The following is a 21,205-nucleotide window of genomic DNA, read 5'->3' as shown; positions in this document are numbered from 1 at the left end:
GTGCCCCGCCTCCTTCCCTTCCTCCCTTGTCCACTGTACTTTATCAGATTTCTTCTCCTCCAGCCATTCAGAAATCCCCTGTGTAGATGCTGAATTCCTCGGGCACTGTGGGCGTGCTATGTTGGAGCCCATGATTTGTGGCAAAACTTGTGGGCTGCTCCCAGCACATCCTTAGGTTGTGTTGGTTTTATCGCAAAGGACTCCTTTTATCGTATGTTTCATTGTACATGTGATAAATATCTCTGAATCTGAATACATAAACAAATATTTAACCTTCCATTGTTCTAATATTTGTTCGTACCAAGGGTGTGAATTATTATTGCTTAATAATTTTAAGCAATAATAATTTTAAAACACACACCCATAGGGTTTAGAAAGTTATAATAGAGAACTTCCTCTATGAAATGTCCTGGCGTCATTCCACCCTTCCCCCAGTGGACGAGTGGCGGTGTTAATTGTATGAAATATTTATGAGAGTGCGTTGTATTTATATATTTTGTAATTTTAATATATTTCAAAATTCAACCCTACATTTTATTTTGAGCTTGGTCTATCCAAACGCAGCGGATTTTTATTCTTTTTTTGTCGATGCGTTAAAGGTTACACTAGGTGACGACGAAACAAAGCGCTTGAGTAAAAATGTGTGGGGCGTTGAGTGGGCATTATGAAGCCACTTACAATTTAACTTCACTAAATGCTAACCAATACTAACCCGAATTGATAGGAAAATTTTAAGCTTAATTATGGCACTTCTTCACAACTTCGCTTTTAACAATAATGTCCCTTTCTGGGACATCACTACAGCATATGTAGGAGTCGGAGACAATATGCAATAGAATTTGTTTTTAAAATATTAGAGTATATTTTAAAAGAGATGTTTGTATGTTTGTTTTTAAAATATGAAAACTCATAAAAAATTGGCCAGTTCAAAAACAATTACTTCCCTCCCCCACACAAAAAAAACTTCTCCCGATGAATTCTTAGGAAGGACAAAACTTCGCAACTCGATGCAATCTCCGGCTCGGAGGAGGAGGGAAGCTGTCAATCAACCCGGGACAGGGCGGGACGTTCGGGACGGACGGACGGAAGGCGCTCGGCGATTGGTGAAAGCTAAAACCTGTCAAAGGGACTCCCCGCCCCCTTAGTGCCAGCAGGAACGCAGGGGAGGGAATCCCAGCAGGTTTGGTTGCGCGGTAGCGAAGGCCTCCATTTTGTCGAAGTTTTCTCGCGTCCCCGAGTTTGTCCCCACCGTTCAGCCCCACGCCCAGACCGACCCTCCGGTAGTCGAGCGCGGCAGACCCCAGAGGAGCACCAGCCGCCCTTGCGTTGGCGGCGGATGTACCGGCGGCCGGAGGTCGAGGAGAGGAGGAGGAGGCGACGACCGCCGCTTCGTTGATCTATGGCCACAGCTGTAAACCCAGGTGAGCGGCTGCCTCAAAATCGAGGCCCAGGCTTCAAGGCGACTTCAAGGCCATCGCTCTCCTTGCGCACCCCTGTCACCAGTTACAGGATTGAGTGATGGGAGCTGACGCCTATTACTGATGTTAATTTATTCAACGTTTATTATTCTTTCTTTTTAACGTTACGTTACTGTCGATGTAGTTTTCACAATGGGAGATTCCTATATTTTGGTCACACTTTTTAGCTTCAACTTTTTATTCCCCCCTCCCCCTAATGGGGATGTTGTTGTACTACAGCGTGACATGTTTACATAGCACGTTTGGATTGTGGTCGTCTGGAATTTAGAATGAAATATTGTGCAGACATAATGTTTTCCGCCTTTAGGTCAAGTTTAAATTTATTGTTATGGGCACACATGCAGGGTACAAATGCCATGAAAATCAGATTTTTTTGCCGCACGTTTCATTACAAGATATTATAATTTAGTTATACAGTCCCTATAAAAAGTATTCAAACCGCCCCCCCCCGGAAGTTTTACAACATTGAATCACAGTGGATTTAATTTGGCTTTGTTGACACTGATCAATAGAAAAAAACTTGTATCAAAGTGAAAACATCTCTACAAAGTGATTTAAATTCATTACATATATAAAACACAAAAAAATTGTTTGTCTAAGTATTCACCTCCCTTTAATATGACACACCAAATCATTGGTGCAACCAATTAATTTGAAGTCACATAATTAGTTAAATGGAGAGATGTTTTTGGAGACCTGTGTGCAGTCAAGATGTTTCAATCGATTATAGTAAAAATGCACCTGTATCTGGAAGGTCCAACTGCTGGTGAGTCAGTATCCTGGCAAAAACTACACCATGAAGACCTCTAAGCATCTCTGCGAAAAGGTTATTGAAGAGCACAAGTCAGGAGATGGATACAAGAAAATTTCTGAGTCACTGAATATCCCTTGGAATACAGTGAAGTCAATCATCAAGAAATGGAAAGGATATGGCACAGCCAGTTAAATCTGCCAGATTGTCCTTAAAAAAAAACTGAGTGACCGTGGAAGAAGGGGACTAGTGAGGTAGGCCACCAAGAGACCTATGACAACTGTGAAAGAGTTATAAGCTTCAGTGGCTGTGATGGGAGAGACTGCGCATACAACAAGTTGCTGGGTGCTTCTCCAGTTGCAGCTTTATGGGAGAGTGGCAAAGAGAACACCCTTGTTGAAAAAAATGCACAGAAGGCATGTGGAGTCAGCTGGAAGAAGGCTGTATGGTCTGATGAAACCACAATTGAGGTGTTTTGGCGTAAGCCAAAAACTGCACATCATCAGAAACACACCATCCCTACCGTGAAGCACGGTGATGGCTACATCATGCTGTGGGGATACTTAACTACAGCAGGCCCTGGAAGGCTTGTGAAGGTAGAGGGTAAAATGAATGCAGCAAAATGCAGGGAAATCCCAAAGGAAAACCTGATGCCATCTGCAAGGGAACTGCAACTTGGGATATTTGTTTTCCAGCAAGACAATGACCCCAAGCATAAAGCCAAAACTATAATGGCTTAAAAACAACAAAGTTAATGTCCTGGAGTGGCCAAGTCAAAGGCCAGACTTCAATCCAATTGAGAATTTGTGGTTGGACTTGAAAAGGGCTGTTTACTCATGATCCCCATGCAATCTGACAGAGCTTGAGCAGTTTTGTAAAGAAGAATGGGGAAAAATTGCAGTGTCCAGATATACAAAGCTGATATAGAGTAAACAGACTCGAGGCTGTAATTGCTGCCAAGGGTGCAATTATTTATGTAATCAATTATTTGGGTTTTATATTTGTAATTAATTTAGATCACTTTGTAGAGATCTGTTTTCACTTTGACACAAAAAAGTCATTTTCTGTTGAACAGTGTCAAAAAAGTCAAATTAAATCCACAGTGCTTCAATGTTGTAAAACGATAAAACATGAAAACTTCCAAGGGGCGTGAATACTTTCTATAAGCACTGTACCTTGGGGCTCCACAGCTGCCTAGTGGTTAGCATAATGCTATTACATCTCGGGTGTTTTGGAGTTCATCCTCCCAGTGTAATGCATGGGTTTTCACTGCATCCCTTGGTTCCCTCTCACAGTCCAAAGATCTACTGGGTAGGTTAATTGGTCATTGTAAATTGTCCTGTGATTAGGTTGGGGTTAATTGGGGTTGTGGAATTGCTGGACGAGCCTGCTCTGTGCTGCATCATTAAAACTTAACTTAAAAAATAAAATTTAATAAATGAACATCAAAATCATAAACACAGCTCTAATCACTACAGTCTAGCAATACAAAGCCCGCTTTGATCTTTTTCATTAACATGCTTTATTGTAATTAATTTTTTTCTTGTAAAATCATTCAAGTTTATTGTCATTCGACCGTATGCCTGTATACTGCCAAATGAAACAATGTTCCTGTGGACCAAGGTGCATAACACAGTACATGTAACTCACACACACAGCACACAAAGTGATATAACCACAAATAAATTAACAAATAAAAAATATATTCCAGAAATAAACAAAATAAATGAAACAAAAATGGTTTGTGAATGCTGCTTATATGATGCTAAAGAACACGGGTGCAAGATCGAGAGAGACAAGTTTAAATAGACAGTTGGTCTGAGGTAGTGTTAATGTTTTTCAGCTCAGGTCAAGAACCTGATGTAGTGGGGAAGAAGCTGTTGAATGTTTAGGTGTGGGTCAACATTTGTCAGGCTCTTGTAACTCCTGCTCAATGAACAACATTGAGAAAATGGTGGTGGGAGTCCTTGATGAATTCAATGTTTAATGTCATTTCCAGTATACAAGTGTAAAGGAGAATGAAATAATTGTTAACAGAGGAAAGTCTGCAGATGCTGGAAATTCAAAGTAACCCACACAAAATGCTAGAGGAACTCAGCAGGTCAGGCAGCATCAATGGATCTGAATAAACAGTCGACATTTTGGGCTGAGACCCTTCCTCAGGACTGACAAAGGTGTTTATTTACTGTTTATTTACTGCTTATTCCTCTCTGCATGCTGGAAATTCAAGGCAGCATGCAAAATGCTGGAAGAATGCAGGAGGTCAGGTAGCACAATCAAAATGAGTTCCTCTGGCATTTGGTGTGTGTTGCACTTCAGAATCTCTTGTGTTACAGAAGCAGCCTCTTAGGACCACAAAGTGCATGCTGACTATCAATATCCACTTAGACTGTTTTATTTATTATTGTACTGCCCAAATTTATTTGTTCTTCCAACTGCCAAAACCCTAACCTTCTGAATTCCTTCCCTTAACCTTGTATCTCTTGACATTTTTTTCAACGCTCATTAAATCAAGCATCATGAGCAAGCTTCTTGTCTGTGTTGATATTTCCAATCTGACAATACACTTTTGCTGTGTAACGTGTTTGATCAATGGAAGCAGCTTTAATGCAGAAATTCTTAACAAAGCTTTCCAATCTGTGTGTGTATCCGGCTTATAAATCAGGACTGTTCACTCTCACACTGGTTTAAAAGGCTCCACGTTGTAAATTTTCAAGTATAGATGTGCAATATAAGCTGTTATTGTAACAGTGTACTAGCATAACAAGCAGTGTTCAGCAGTAGCTATGTAATATTACAGCACAGTGGGCCCTCAAAAGCCATCTGAGAATCTGGAAAGCCAGATGGCAAGATGGAGCTTAGACCACCCCTCTCTGCTCTACCCACTCTACATGATGATTGTGAGGCTAAGCACAGCTCCACTGCTGTAGTTAAGTCTGCTGACAACGCCACTGTTGTTGGCCGAATCAAAGGTGTTGACGGGTTAGTATTGAGGAGGAAGATTGAAAATCTAGCTGAATGGTGCCACAGCAACTTCCCGCTCAATGTCAGCAAGACCAAAGAGCTGATTATTGATTACACGAGGAGGAAAACGGGGGTCCATGAGCCAGTCATCATCAGGGGGTCAGCACCTTTATTCCTGGCGTTGTCATTTCAGATGATCTGTCCTGGGTCCAGCTTGCAAGTGCCATTACAAAGAAGGCACAGCAACGCCTCTACCTAGGAGTTCGCAAAGATTCAGCATGTCGGGTGACTTTGATAAATTTACTTTGAACTTTGGAAGGAAGCCATCCTTAATTCTGAGGAACTATGAACATGGACCCCCCAAATCTCTGCCATTAAACTTGTACTCTGCCTTGAAGTTTGACCTTCCGAAGTGTATCACTTCATACTTGGAGTAGGCACCTCCTAAGTATAGCGAAATATGGTGGAAAAGCTTTTGAACAGCATGTTGTCTGGCTGCCAACAATAAACAATTATTGTTAAGACCATGTACAAATCACACCTGTGACTGTGGCATCCTCTTTTTAGGAAACACTCGAATACAGTTTAAATGTAGTTTCATTTCCCGCAAGTTTTGCACCAGGAATAGAAAAGTGAGTTTGTGTTGTCTCAGTGTTCCTCAGTGCTGAATGGACTTTGCAAATGTGGTCTGCAGCCATTGGGCTCCTGGACCGGCTTCACTCACTTCAGTGCTGAACTGTCCCCGTGACTGTAAACTCACTTTGAGGGACGATCGGTTTGCACGATTCTTTTTCGCACATTGGATGCTTATTATTTTTTGTGGTGTGGAGGTTATCGTACTTTCTATTCTGTTCCTTTGTTTTGTGGCTGCCTACGTGAAGATGAATAAGGTGTACATACTTAAATAATAAATATACTTTGAGCTTGGTGCTTTAAAATTGTATCCTTTCCAATAAATCTGCTTTAGATTTTTCCAATTCCATTGCTTCAAGAGAAGCAGAACAAGTATGACTCATAATTAGGTTTATTATAACTGTCATATATGACCTGAAATTTACTGTTTAACAGTGCAAAATTACAAAATAGTGCCAAAAAAAGGCATCAACATTGGTGTGGTTGCGTGCAGAAAAAAACCTACATTGTTTGTTTATTCTTTCTTTCTTATTGTACACTTAGAGCACTGGGGATGTCAGACAGGATAGTGAAATGCTCTGCTTGCAGGATGTGGGAAGGCTGGGAAACTTCCAGTAAACCCTGACAACTACACCTGCAAGAAAAGCATCTAGTTGCTGATTCTAACAGATAATGTTAAGGAGTTGGAGCTGGAACTGGATGAACTCCGGATCATTTGGGAGGCTGAGGGGTTCATAGACAGGATATGCAGGGAGGTAGTTACACCCAAGGTGCAGGACACAAATAACTGGGTGACCATCAGGAGGGTGAAGCCAGTGCAGTGAATCCCTGTGGCCATTCTCCTCTGCATACATTTGGGAAGGGAAAGGGGGATGACCTAGTAGAGGAAGGCCACAATGGTCAGGTCTCTAGCACTGAGTCTAGCTCTGTGGCTCAGAAGGGAAAAAAGGGTCAAAGAGGTGAGCTGTAGTGATGGGGGATTCATTGGTTAGGGAAACAGGAAACTGGTTCTGTGGACAAGAACAACATTCCCAGATGGTTTGTTGCCTCCAGGGTGCCAGATTTGGGACATCTCAAATTGTGCCCGCAGCATTCTTAATGAGAGGCTGAGCAGGCAGAGGTGGTGGTCCATGTTGGTACCAATATCATGGGGAGGATGGGTGACGAGGTCCTGCCAAGTGAATTCAGGAAGTTGGGTGCTAAGTCAAAGGACAGGACTTCCAGGGTTGGGATTTCGGGATTGCCATGTGCTGGTGAGGCCAGAAATAAGAAGATTATACAGTTTAACACCTGGCTAAGGAGTTGGTGTAGGAGGGAGGGCTTCAGATTTTTGCATCTTTGGGCTCTCTTTCAGGGAAGTTGGGACCTGTACAGAAGGGGTGGTTTGCACCTGAACTGGAGGGAGTCTAATCGTCAAGTGGGAAGGTTTACCAGAGTTGCACAGGGTGATTTAAACTCGAGTTGTAGAGGGATGGGAACCAGAGTGCCAGAGCAGATAGAGGAGAGGTTGTGTACAAAGATGCTGTTAAGCCTGCATACAAGGTCAGGAATTGAAAGGTTGAGCATGGTGGGACTAATGTTCTGAGCTGCATACATTTCAATGCAAGGAGTATTGTAGGAAAAGCTGATCAGCTTGGCGTGGATCACCATGTGTAATCATTAAAGAGATTTGGTTGCAGGAGGGGCAAGACTTGCCACTCAATATTCTGGGGTTCTGTTGTTTCAGATGTAAGAGCGGGGGTGGGGGGGGTTAAAGAAGGAGGGGTGGCATTACTATTCAGGGGAAATGTCATGACAGTGCTCAGTCAGGTCAGACTGGAGAGCTTGTCTCGTGAGGCTTTATGGGTAGAACAGGAATAAGAAAGGTATGACTCATTAATGGTATTATAATTATAGCTTACCCAATGGTGTGTGGGATTTAGAAAAGCAGATTTGCGGTGAGATTGCAGATCATTGCAAGAAACATAAGGTTGTGATAGTTGATTTTAACTTTCCGTATATTGACTGGAACTCCCATGCTGTAAAAGAGCTGGATGGGAAATAGTTTGTCAAATATGTTCAGGAATGTTGCCTTAATCAGTATATAGAGGTTCCAGCTAGAGACCGTGCGAACCTAGAACTCCTGTTTAGGGAATGAGACAGGGTAGGTGACAGAAATTTGTATATGGGAACACTTTGCAGCAAGTGATCATAATGCTCTTGGTTTCAAGGTAATTGTGGAAAAGGATGTCTAATACTTGGGTTAAGATTCTAAATTAGAGGAAGTGCAATTTTGATGGTATCAGAAATCAGACATGGATTGGGACAAGTTTTCTGGCAAAGGCATACTTAGAAAGTGGGAGGCTTTCAAAAGTGAAATTTTGAAAGTACAGGGTTTGTACATTCCTGTCAGAATAAAAGGCAAGGATAGCAGGAATAGTCAGGTAGGAACAAATGAGGTACTTAAGTATAAGAAATGCAAGAGAACACTGCAGGAAATCAGGAGGGTTAAATGAAGGCATGAGGTTGCAATAGCAGACAAGGTGAATAAGGGCTTCTACAGAGCAAAAGGTTAGCAAGGGGCAAAAATTAGTCCTCTGGAAGATCGGAGTGGTAATCTTTGTGGAACCAAAAGAGATGGGGGAGATCTTAAATGGATGGATTTTTTTTTTGCATCTGCATTTACTCAGGAGATGGACACAGTCTATAAACACGAGGCAGTGCAGCACAAGGTATCATGGACCTGTACAGATTAGAGGAGTGTTGCTCTCTGAGGCATATTAGGGTGGATAAAATTGCCAGGCCTGACAGGGTGTTCTCTTGGACCCTGTGAGAGGCAAGTGCAGAAATTACAGGGGCCCTAGAGGAATGAAAGATAGCTTGTGTTGTTCTGTTTAAGAAAGGCTCTAAGAATAAGGCAGGAAATTATAAGCCATTGAAACTGACATCAGTGGTGTGAAAGTTATTGGAAGATATTCTAAGAGACTGGATATATAAGCATTTAGATAGACAGGGATTAATTAGGCATTGTCAACATATCTTTGTGCGTGGTGAGTCATGTCTAACAATCTTATACAGGAAGTTAGGAAAGTTGAAGGCAAGGCAGTGGGTGTTGTTTACATGGACTTTTTAGCAAGGCCTTTGGCAAGGTCTCACATAGGAGGTTGGTCCAAAGGTTCAGTTACTTGGCATTCAAGATGAGATAGTAAATTGGATTAGATATTGGCTTTATAGAAGAAGTCAGAGGGTGGTTATAGATGATCGCTTCTCTGACTGGAGGCCTGTTACTAGCGGAATGGCACAGCGATTAGTGCTGGGTCTGTTGTTAGTTATCTACTATATATCAACAATCTGGATGGTAACGTAAACTGGTTCAGCAAATTTGCAGATGACACCAAGATTGAGGGAATAGTAGAAAGAAAGACTATCAAAGCTTGCTGTGGGATCTAGACCAGCGGGAGAAATGGGCTGAAAAATGGCAGATGGAACTTAATGCAGACAAGTGTGAGGTATTGCACTTTGGGAGGACCAACCAGGGTAGGTATTCGTGGTGAGCGGTAGGGCACTGAGGATTGTGGTAGAATAGAGGGATCTGGAAATATAGATTCATAATTCCACAAAAATAGTGTTACAGGTTGATAGGTATGATTTTTTAAAAAAAGCTTTTGGCAGATTGGCCTTCATTAAGCAATGCATTGAGTAAATATGGAGTTGGGATGTCTTTTTGAAATAGTTTAAGACATTAGTGAGGCCTAATTTGGTGCGTTGTGTCCAGTTTTGATCATCCTACTCACAGGAAAGAAATAAGATTGAAAGAGTGCAAAGAAAATTTACAAGGATGTTGTGGGGTCTTAAGGATCTGTTACAATGACCAGTTAACCTACTAACTGGTATGTCTGGACTGTGGGAGGAAATCCACATGGTTACAGAGAGAATGTACAAACTCCTTACAGATGGTGCCAGAATTAAACTCAGAACTCTGAAATACCCCAAGCTGTAAGAGCATCGCTCTTAACTGCTAAGCTACCATATATAGTATGAAATATAGCATCATAGAAAGACTTGAGAAAAATTTGTTTGCACTTCTGAGGTGCGAGATAGAGAAGTTGCGTATGTAGATGCTAGACTGCAGATGCTGAAATGTGGAGCAAAAATCTAACTGCTGAAGGAACTGTGCATGTCGAGCAGCCTCTGTTGGGGTGAGGGGTGTAGGGGAACAAATTTATCAATGATTCAAGGATCTGCATCAGGATTTATGGGTATCTGAGAATCCTCACAGACACCTTGGGCTCTTCCAAAAATTCCCAGAAAGTCAATTCCTATGGTGGTTGAAATGATACTTCATTTCCATCCAAATGGTCAAGACGGTAAGATATTGGAGCAGAATCAGACCATTCAGTCCATCGCGTCTGCTCCGCCATTCCATCATAGCTGATTTATTATCCCTCTCAATCACATTCTCCTGCTTTCTCCCCCTAACCTTTGATACCCTTACTAATCACGAACCTCTATCAACCTCTGCTTTAAATATACCCTGTGACTTGGCCTGCACAGCCATCTGTGGCAATGAATTCCACAGATTCATCACCCTCTGGCTAAAGAAATTACTCATCTCTCTTCTAAATGAACGTACCTCTATTCTGAGGCAGTGCCGTTTGATCCTAGACTCCCCAACTACAGGAAACATCCTCTTCACGTCTACTTTATCGAGGGCTTTCAATATTTGGTAGGTTTCAATGAGATCATCCCAGACACTTCTAATACAGTCCCAGGCCATCAAACCTGGTTCTTGTATGCTAACCTATTCATTGCTGGAACCATTCCCATAAACCTCTGGATCTTCTCCAATGCCAGCACATCATTCCTTAGATAATGGGAACAAAACTGCTCTCAATACTCCAACCGTGGTCTGACCAATGCCTTTATAAAGCCTAAGCATCACATCCTTGCTTTTCAACTCTAGTCCTCTGGCAAGGCAATGAACACTAACTACTAGCACTATGCGCCGGTTCTCTGGCTTTCTGCAGGTTGATCAGCATCTGTGGGAGGGAAAGAATTGTTGACATTTCGGGTTGAAACCCTGCTTTGAGATTGAGAATTGAGTGGGGAATCTGAGGTGATTGATGGACTGAGGAGGGGTTTTAAGATGGGGCCGGTAAGTAGTGCCAAGTGGGGGGGAGTGATTGATAGATGGAGGCAAAAGGAGTTGTGTAGGGTCAAAAATTTTACAGCCCTTCACCTGAAGTCGATTTATCACCCATCCTGCTTGTGGACTGTTTGTCCCAATCATATCACAGAGCAAGCTACTTCGTATCCATGCCAGGACCACCAGATTCAAAAACAGTTAATTTTCCCAAGCAGTAAAGCTGATCAACACCTCCACCCACAAACACCACCACTACTTTATTATTTCCTGTCAGTCCCTTATGTATAGCCTCGTGTCATTTTATGGACACAGGATCAATCATTGATATTTTCAAAAAAATATATATTATATGTCTTATTATTGCATTTGTTATCTTTTGTGAAGTATTTTGTGCTGCATTGTATCTGGAGTAACAATTATTTCATTCTCCTTTACACTTGTGTACAGGAAATGACATTAAGCAATTTAGAGGTTCTTGAATTCTCTCTTGCTGCACTTTAAGATTGTGTGTAACAGAATAACAGCAGAGTATTGGAGTTTATGCCGGTTTCTGTAGTGATCCCATCTCCCTGTAATTTAATCCTCCGTTAACAAATACAAATCCTGTTTGGAATTCAAAAGAAGTGAGGGAGCAGTGTGAGAGAGTCCAACGAGTTGCTGTGTGCGGGTTAGATTGAGGACATGCAGTCTTCTTTTATTGTCATTTAGTAATGTATGCATTAAGAAATGATACAATATTCCTCCGGTGTAATATCACAGAAACACAGGACAGACCAAGACTGAAAAACTGACCAAAACCACATAATTATAACATATAGTTACAACAGTGCAAGCAATACCATAACTTGATGAAGAACAGGCCATGGGCATGGTAAAAAAAAGTACAAAGTCTCTCGAAAGTCCCACATCTCACGCAGACGGGAGAAGGAAGAAAACTCTCCCTGCCATGCCCGACCACAATCCAACTCTCAGTCCATCCGAAAACTTCGAGCCTCCGACCAGTCCTCCGACACCAAGCACCATCTCTGCCGAGCGCTTCAACCCCAGCCCCGGCTGCCAGCAGCAGGCAAAGCCGAGGATTTTGGGGCCTTCCCCTCCAGAGATTCTCGATCGCACAGTAGCAGTGGCAGCGAACCAGGCATTTCAGAAGTTTCTCCAGGTGTTCCTCCGTGCTTCTCAGGGCTGTCTCCATCAAATCAGAATTGTGCACGGTACCCTATTTAACAAAGACGATATTATTTCACCAGAGAGCTGCGCGCACTGCGTTGCGCCGCCATCTTCTCCTCCCACCATTTGTACTGGGGGAGAGACTGACACAAAGGCTTCAAGGAGTCCTGTTTTCCTAGGTTAGGAAGCCTGTGGGTCTGTGGCTAAGTCAAGTTTAGAACCCATTCTGGAGAATTGGAACACTGAATATTCCCAGCTCCCAGTGGGGAGGGTGACGATAGGCACCGTGGAAGGATGATTTGCCAGGATGTTTGGCAGCATCAAGTTCCTGCTGCCAGTTTGGTTGGATTTAAACAGCCCCTCTGCAAACTTTGAGAAGAGCAGAGGGTCTCCCTCTGCTGTTGCTGTTCAAGAGATCTTACTTTGCAAGTTAATGGCAGCCTTTCTAACACTGACTACCCTTCAGGCGACACGTAGCTCTTTGATTGCAGAGGGCTATGGGAGTTGATGAAGGTGCCTTTATCACAGAGGGGCTTCATGTGTAATTAAAATCGTTAAACGGGATTCTTGCTGCTCTTGTCAGGAGACAAAAGTTTGCTGTGGTTTGTTTTGGCCTTCTTTCTCAAAAAAATAAAGCACCCCTGTAGTTGCTGTGGTAACAGTCATTGAGAGTTTTGATTGGAGTCTGTCACCGGGGCAACGCACGTCTTGTTTAATTCAGGGTGCAAGTGGTGATGATGCAAAAAAATGCGGTTGTGGATATCTGGGCCAGTTTCTGTCTACTAACTAGAGTTCAGTTTAGTTTGTGTAGGATTTTTATCTCCTACATATCCCCTCTGCTCATTTTGACCCTCCATTTCTCCTCTGTCAGCCGCAGACCCCTTTCCAAATGCGCTGCTGTGCGATAGTAGAGATTCTTATTGCTTATTCATGTGATGTGGGTGTCACAGGCACTGTCGTCCATCCTTAGTCCCCCTTCAGTTGAGTGGTTTGCAGGGCCATTTCAGTGGGCATTTAGGAGCAGTGAACACAGTGTAGTCGATCTGGAACTGCAATTTCATGCACACTGGGTAAGGGTAGCAGGTGCCCTTGATAAAAGAGGTACTTGTCACATTGAAAAATAGAGTGAAATGCGTGGTTTGTGTCAAACCAAATCAGCGAGGATTGCGCTGGGTGGAGCCTGGCATGCCCACAACTCACTGACCCCAACCTGTACGCCTTTGGAATGTGGGAGGAAGCCAGAGCACGCACAGAAAACCCCCACGGTCACACGGAGACCGTACAGATTGGGGCAGGAATTGAACCTGATCTGCGATTGCACTAACCTTTACATTATTTAACTGTGAGAGCAGCGACTGTGCTGTGGTTAGTTATTTGAAGATAACCCTTCGAGCCGCGCTACCCAGCAACCCACCGATTTAACACTAGCCTAATTGCGGAACAATTTATACTGACCAGTTAACCTACTAATCAGTATATCTTTGGACTGTGGGAGTAAAGCAGAGAACTCCCTACACTCACAGGGGAAAGAACACAAACTGTAATAGCATTGAGCTAACGGCTATGCTACCGTGGCGCCCTAGAAAATCACAGCTTTTGTGACCCAGTTTGATCCTGCCCGTAGGTACTGTCTGTGTAGAGTTTACATTTTCTGTCTATGTCCGATCTACCTGTAGGGTTCATTCCCAGTCCTCTAGTTTCCTCTCACATCATAATGATGTGTCAGTCATAGAGGCATAAAGCATGGATATGGGCCCTTTGGCCCAACTTGTCCGTGCCGACTCTGTTGCCTACATTTGGCTCATAGTCCTCGAAACCTCTCCTATCTATGTACTTGTATAGATGGCTTTTAAATGTTTGCAGCACAATCGATATTTCTGGCAGCTTGTTCCAAGTACATACGCTTACCACCCCTACTGGAGCATAGGCCGCCAACAGCAGCTCGCCAGAGTCATCAGTCCTGAGCCTGGGTTGATCGGCTTTGTGGTTTCCATTTTCACCACATGACTTTATATGTCTTCTGGGTCAACAACCTCCTTCTCCAAGGGATGAGGTCTTTGGAGCTTCTGAGTTTTTTTTTTACGGGTTGCTAGCCCCATGCCAACCCTCCTTTCACTGCTGGGCTGGGACTGTCTACGGTGGAGTACCATTCAAAGTGCACATGACCCATTTTGTGAAGGAGCTACATTGATGTCCCTTTTAAATCTTTTGTGTCTGATCTTAGACCTGTGCGTTCTTGTTTTTAGTACCTTCTTCCAGGGGAAAAGAGGCTATGTGTTTTCACCCTGTCTTTGCCCCTCATGATCTTGTAGACTGATAATTTTGCTGGTAAATGTCACCACACATTCCATTGGAAACCTAGCATACCCACAGTGTTCAACAGAACAACACAACAACTCAACAAAACAACAATACCAAATAAAGTCCCTTTCGTTCTCCCCATGACACCCCCCCCCCACTTACACTCACAGACTGTCCTCTAACTCCAGGACGGGTGGCCTCTGGGCCACCAGCTTCTTAGTGAAGTTGCAGACATTGGACCTTCCACTTCCCCAGTAGATTCACAGACTCATCGAACAAGGGCCTTAACTTCATTGTTCTGAGGAAACTGGAGGTTCATTGGAGGATCAGAAATGGAGAGGGTCAGCAACTTTAAATTCCTCTTTTCATTTCAGAGCATCTGTCCTGGGCCAAGTGCCATTACGATAAAAGCATGGGCAGGGCCTCTACTTTCTTAGGAGTTCGTGAAGATTCGGCATGACATCTAAAACTTTGACAAACTTCTATAGATGTGTGGTTGAGAGTATATTGACTGGTTGCATCACAGTCTGGTATGGAAACACCAATGCCCTTGAACGGAAAATCCAACAAAAAGTACAGCCCAGTCCATCACGGTAAAGCCCTCCCAATCATTGAATACATCTGCATGAAACGATATCGCAGGAAAGCAGCATCAAATTTCTTTCGTATTTGCAGATTGGTTGTTTGTCTTTCCTGCGGTCTTTCGTTGATTCTGTTGTTTCTTGGATTTACTGTGAATGCCCAACGAGAAAATGAATCTCAGAGTTGTACATGGTGCCGTATATGTACTTTGATAATAAAATTAATAGAATTACTTTGAACTTTGAGAATTGAGGGAGTTTCCCCGATGTCCTAACGCAGCGGTCCCCAACCACCGGGCTGCAAATCATGTGCTACCGGGCCGTGAGGAAATTATATGAGTCAGCCGCACCTTTTCTCATTCCCTGTCGCGCACTGTTGAACTTGAACACAGGGTTGCCAACTGTTCCGTATTTGCCGAGATATCCCGTATATTGGGCTAAATTGGTTTGTCCCATACGGGACCGCTCTTGTCCCGTATTTCCCCCGCTAAGGTAGAGCATTCCTATGAAACCTTTTGTGCCGAAATGGCGTAAAGCGAAGAAGCAATTACCATTAATTTATATGGGAAAATTTTTTCAGCGTTCCCAGACCCAAAAAATATCCTACCAAATCGTAGCAAATAACACATAAAACCAAAAATAAATAACTCTCACATATAGTGAAAGCAGGAATGATGTGATAAGTACACAGCCTATATAAAGTAGAAATAATGTATGTACAGTATAGTCGGGAAGATGAAAGCAAAACCGGTTTGTGGAGAAAATATCGGCACGTACGTGCATGCGCAGGTCACGCATGCGCACACAGGTGCCCGCGCAAGGCTTCACAGTCATGGTAGTCTTTCCTGGGGTAAATTGTCCCGGGATTTGACTGCTACTTTTGTCCCTTATTTGGGAGTGAGAAAGTTGGCAACCCTAATTGTAGAAGACATGTTGGGGTGAGTTTAACCCTACTTGAACCCCCCCCCCCACCCCCAGGCCGGCCGGTCCGCAAGAGTATTGTCAATATTAAACCAATCCACAGTGCAAAAAAGGTTGGGGACCCCTGTCCTAACGTTTCTCAGGACAGCCTTGAATTTTGAAAAATGGCACTGGATTTTATCTTTGCAAACTAGGAATTGTGCCTGGAAATGTATTTTTAAAAAAAATTCTGGGAATGTTGATGAAAATACAAGGGTGAGAGAGAATGTGCTTGGAGTTCACCACCTCCTGTAGGTACATCAGAACCAGTAATTAGGAGCGGCAGTCAGTGAAGTCAGGCAGGGGAAATCTTGTATTCTTCTCGCTCTGTACCTTAATAGGGGCACTTGGTGCTTGGAGTTAATTCCAGTGCCATCTGTAATAAATTTGTATGTTCTTCCCTCCGGGAGCTCCGGTTTCTTCCGACAGTTCAAAATTGTACCAATTGACTTAGGGCAGCAATGATGGTCCTCCATCTGTCTGTCTGTCCTTGGCCATCTTCTCTATTGTGGTTCATGATCTTCATCTCACACTGTTGCACTGAGATGTAGAAGGTTTCTCTTTGCTGTTTCCTTGACAGTTTGAGCAACTGGGGTTGTTGGTCCCGAGCTGAACCCCCAAACCTGGAGGACCGGTGGATCACTCACAGTTCCTTTGATCTTTTGGTTATGGGTGACCCTACCAAGAGCCAAAGCATAAAGACTTTAGCCAACATATTTCTCTCTCTGGTCATTGGGGCGTGCAAGCCTCCAAACCGCAACAAGGTTGTATTCTTGGAGGTGACCTGTGATTAGGCTAGGGTTAGATAGATGGGTTGCTGAGCAGTGTGACACTTTGAGCCGGAAGAATGTGTTCCTCGCTGTATCTCAATAAATAGATAGCTGTTGAGTGAATTTTTAGAGCTCCAGTCTTTTTCAATGGATATGTCACTTGTTCACAATAGCTAAAATATATCTAGGCTTTCCATTCCTCCACTCCACCCAGCCAGTGTCATGGCAAACTTCTTTTAGGGGCTCATAAACATAAGAGATTCTGCAGATTCTTGAAATCCAGAGCAATACACACAAAAAGCTTGTTGAAGAATTTACTGTAAAAGAATTTTGCCACTGATAACTATGAGCGACTTTACTCTGTTAGGGAGCAGAAATAAAGACACATACCTCGGTATATGGTTAACCCTTTTATTACGTGATCACAAGTGCCATTGTCTTATGACTCCATCGATGTCAGATTACATCTCTTACATAATCTTACATCTTAGATCTTACATCTTACATCTTTTATTACATCTTAGATTATTTTGGGCAATAGCCAACAGGTAAACATACTTGGTCAGCGATTTCAAAAGCACTCGTTAGGTATCAGCAAGTTTTCTAACATTCCCGTGTGATGCACAAAATTAGAGATACATGTCTACAGTTAGTTCCTCTATTTGCTACTTGCTAGACAGTCTTGGAAAAGGGTTAACAATGCCTCATTGCTGGCGTGATTCATGTCTGGGTATTGTTAGCTCACACAAACAAGGCAGTGTCTGCCTCTTATCCCGACATCCTCATGACCCAGGTTTTGAGCAATATCTATAGAGCTTGTCAAGCTTGCCAACAGCATTTAATTCAAAATTAATCTTAACTTTATAATTTTCTTTCACAGTCTCACTGAGCTCCCGTTGAAGAGAAAATTTAAACTTCTTCTGGGTAAGGCCTACCTCAAAAGGACTTTCCAGTCCCAGGAATTCCCAGAGATTCCTTGACAGACTGTTGGGTTGCTCGTGCTTTCTATACTTTAATCAGTTGCACTTTAAATGAGAACCATTTAACCAAATTCCTCAATGTTGTTAAAGTTCTCATGGCTCCCCTGTGAACTTTCACCTTCTCATAAGGGGTTTGGCCATTGCTCTAGACTGCAACACAAACAGTTTCATACAGAGAGTACTCAGCCGCTGAGTTTTCCTAGACTACCTTTGTTGGAATGGCATGGATGTTTCTGCCTAGAAGTTAAGAGAAGAGAAACTCTTAATTCCCTAAAAGGTGGAGGAAGATGGCAGGTCAGACAGCATCTGTGGAGGGAAATCCTCTCATGGTCTATTCTTCTCTCCTATCATAATCCTTCAGCCCTTTACCTTTTCTACCTACTCATTTCATCCCCACTGACTTTCCCCCTCACCTGGGGTCACCTATCACCTGCCAGCTTGTACTCCTCCCCCTCCCTCTATCTTATTCTGGCTTCTTCCCCTTTTCTTTCCAGTCCAGAAACTTCTCCTCCGTAGATGCTGCCTGGCCTCCTGAGTTCCTCCAGCATTTTGTGTGCCTGTGTTGCTCTGGATTTCCTGAATCTCTTGTGTTTATGCTTTCTCCCTCCACAGATGCTGTTCGACCCACTGAATTCCTCCAGCCTTTTCTGTTGTCCTCCAGTTTGCTGTGTCACCCAAGTGTCTCATCCTGTTGTTTGGGGGAGGTGGGGCAGCATTAAATTTTGTTAGACCTCTTCCTGTAATTCAGATGTGTCTGCCGCAGTACTTATTTTGTTTTTCTTGTGTTTCCCAATGCTGACTGTTTCGTTTCCGTTTTCTCCAGTTGTAGAAATGGCTTCAGAGATTGGAGGACCTCTGGGCGTGTCTGCGGCTGGGAATGCTGGAGCAACAACACAGCCTCCGTCTGGTGGCGGCATCATGTCTCGGGCACCCAAGAGACGCCCGGGGTAAGGAATTTTGGACCCTGCCTCATGCAGGAAGGCTGTTCTGACTGGATAATTTTGTTCGATTCTGTAGTGAGAATGTGTCACACGAAGCAAGATGCCCATCCAAACATGTCCAATTTTTCTTTTCCTGGTCCATATCTCTTGAAAACTTTCCTAAACATTGATCTATCCAAGTGTCTTTTAATTGTTGCTGTGTTCCAAGTAAATTTATTATCAAATTGCTTATATACTCAATAGCCACTTTATTAGGTACACATGTTAATGAAATATATAATCAGCCAATCACGTGGCAGCACCTCAATGCACAAAAAGCATGCAGGCATGGTCGAGAGGTTCAGTTGTTCAGACCAAACATCATAGAATGGGGAAGAAATGTGAGTGACTTTGACTGTGGAATCATTGTTGGTACCAGTCAGGATGGTTTGAGTACCTCCAGAAACTGCTGATTTCCTGGGATTTTCACATACAATATTCTTTAGAGTTTATAGAGAATGGCAGTGTGTGGGTGAAAACACATTGTTAGTGAGAGAGGTCAGTGGAGAATGGCCAAATTGGGTTCAAGTTGATAGAAAGGCAACGAACAGTAACTCAAATAACCATGTGTTACAACAGTGGGTGCAAAAGAGTATCTCTGAATGCACGACTCGTCGAACCTTGAAGTGGATGGGCTACAGCAGCAGAAAACCATGAACATACACTCAGTAGCCACTTTATTAGATACACAAGTTACCTAAGATTCAACTATTCTTGAGAAATAATAAACAAAAACTGACAACCAGCCAATGTCAAAAGAAGACAAACTGCAAATAAAACAATACGGAGAACATGAGTAGTAAAGGGTCGTTAAATGCAAGTCTGTAGGTCGTAGAATCAGTTGTGAATTGTGAATGAAGTTATCCATGCCTCAAATATTTCCTCTGGCAGCTCATTCCATGTTCCATATAACCACCAACTTCTGTGTGAAGAAGTTGTCCTTCAGATTTCTCCCCTCCCACCTCAAGCCCCCTCTCCTTCCCTGGGGAAAAAGACTCCCAAAATGCCCTTCAGGGTTTTATAATAGTCTGTAAGGTCAGCTTTCAGTTGCCCATGTGCCATGGAATAAAGTTCTAGCCTGCCCAACCTCTCCCTATAACACAGGTCCTCAAATTCCAGCAATGTTCTTGTTCTTGCTTGTTACATACACCTCTTTCCAGCTTGTGACATCACACGTGCAACGCAGTGACCTAAACCGTACACATTTGTCCATATTGCCAAAGGCAAACAGCCTGTTTCTATGCTGTACGTGACTATAACTAGTGGTAGCAGTAAGTGATGACGCTCCCCAAACCTGTTCAGCCATTCCAGAAGATGACGGCTAATCTGATTACTGGCCTGAGCTCCACTTCCTTGTTTAATCTCCACAACCCGGAAAATAGCTCGGTTGAGAGAGCGTAGACAAAAGTTCTAAAAGTTCCTGGTTTAATTCTGGGTTTTGGTAGTTTTTCATGTTTCCATCTGGTTATAGAACAACACTGTAGCGTGGTGGTTACAGTGTCAGCAACCTGTTCAACTGTGCTGTATCGCTAAATTAAAAATGAAAATAAATAAAAGCCCTCAAATTCTGCTGTAGGGCCTTTTAAGTAAAATGGAATCCACATTATTGGGCATCTGCCAGGGGAGTGGGGGGTGGGGGGTGCTGAATTGTTTGGCCTGCCACCCGGACTTGACCTCCATCCCAGTCTCATGCTGCAGATTTGTCAATCTGCCTCTGACCCTGAGTGAATCAAACCTATTATATCTCTAGGCTAACAAACAATCTGCCAGGAGAACTGAGTGAGTCAAGCAACATCTGTGGGAGCAAAGGTATCATCAGCATTTGGACCGGAAGCCTCGACAATTCCTTTCCTCTCAGATGCTGCTGGAGCTGCCAAGTTCTTGCTGCAGACTCCAGCGCTTGCTGTCTCTTGCATCTCTGCATCTGTGCACTGTAATAACTCAGAATGCATCAAATGACATGTGCTGGGGGGAAATACTGTAAGTAACAAAACCACCACAGATGTCATAACTTCAATGAAAGTATAAGCCGTGATTCCTGTCCACCGCACACAGCCGCACCCCGGACCAAATGCAGGCCATCCAGCAGTAACGAATGGGTTCCATTTCTCAGTGGTCCAAAAGATATTAAAAAGATCTAAGGAGTAAGTTTTTCCACACACAAGGTGGTGAGTTCATAGAACAAGCTGCCAGAGGAAGGTACAATCATAATATTTAAAAGACTATAAGACATAGGGGCAGAATTAGGCAATTCGGCCCATTGAGTCTGCTCCGCCACTCCATCATGGCTGATCCACACTTCTTCCCTCTCACCATATCCCAGAGGTCCATGAGCCAGTCTCATTGAAGGATCAGAGGTGGAGAGGGTTAACAACTTTAACTTCCTCGATGTTATTATTTCAGAGGTCCTGTAGAAGTAGATTTATATAGTCCTGGGCCCAGCATGCAAGTGTAATTATGAAGAAGCACAGCAGCGCCTCTACTTCCTTCAGAATTTGCAGAAATTCAGCATGAC

At 43.2% G+C, this 21,205-nt stretch overlaps 1 protein-coding gene across 4 annotated transcripts in view; it reads left to right on the top strand.

The window, feature by feature from the left end:
* Positions 1-1,154: 1,154 nt before the first annotated feature.
* LOC134342960 (aryl hydrocarbon receptor nuclear translocator-like) overlaps positions 1,155-21,205 on the top strand; it is an 87,699-nt gene continuing 67,648 nt past the window's right edge. Inside the window, exons 1-2 of one of the 4 annotated variants that reach the window (XM_063041706.1) lie at positions 1,155-1,421; positions 18,534-18,657. In XM_063041706.1, the coding sequence (XP_062897776.1) occupies positions 1,400-1,421; positions 18,534-18,657 (146 nt within the window). In that variant the 5' untranslated portion in view covers positions 1,155-1,399. The remainder of the gene's footprint in view (positions 1,422-18,533; positions 18,658-21,205) is intronic. The other 3 variants (XM_063041705.1, XM_063041703.1, XM_063041704.1) reach the window with 3 other exon arrangements.

This window comes from Mobula hypostoma, chromosome 2 (genome assembly GCF_963921235.1).
Source record: "Mobula hypostoma chromosome 2, sMobHyp1.1, whole genome shotgun sequence".
Lineage (NCBI taxonomy): Eukaryota > Metazoa > Chordata > Chondrichthyes > Myliobatiformes > Myliobatidae > Mobula > Mobula hypostoma.
The sequence above is the reverse complement of the archived record's forward strand: the minus strand, read 5'-3'. Positions and strand labels throughout refer to the sequence as shown.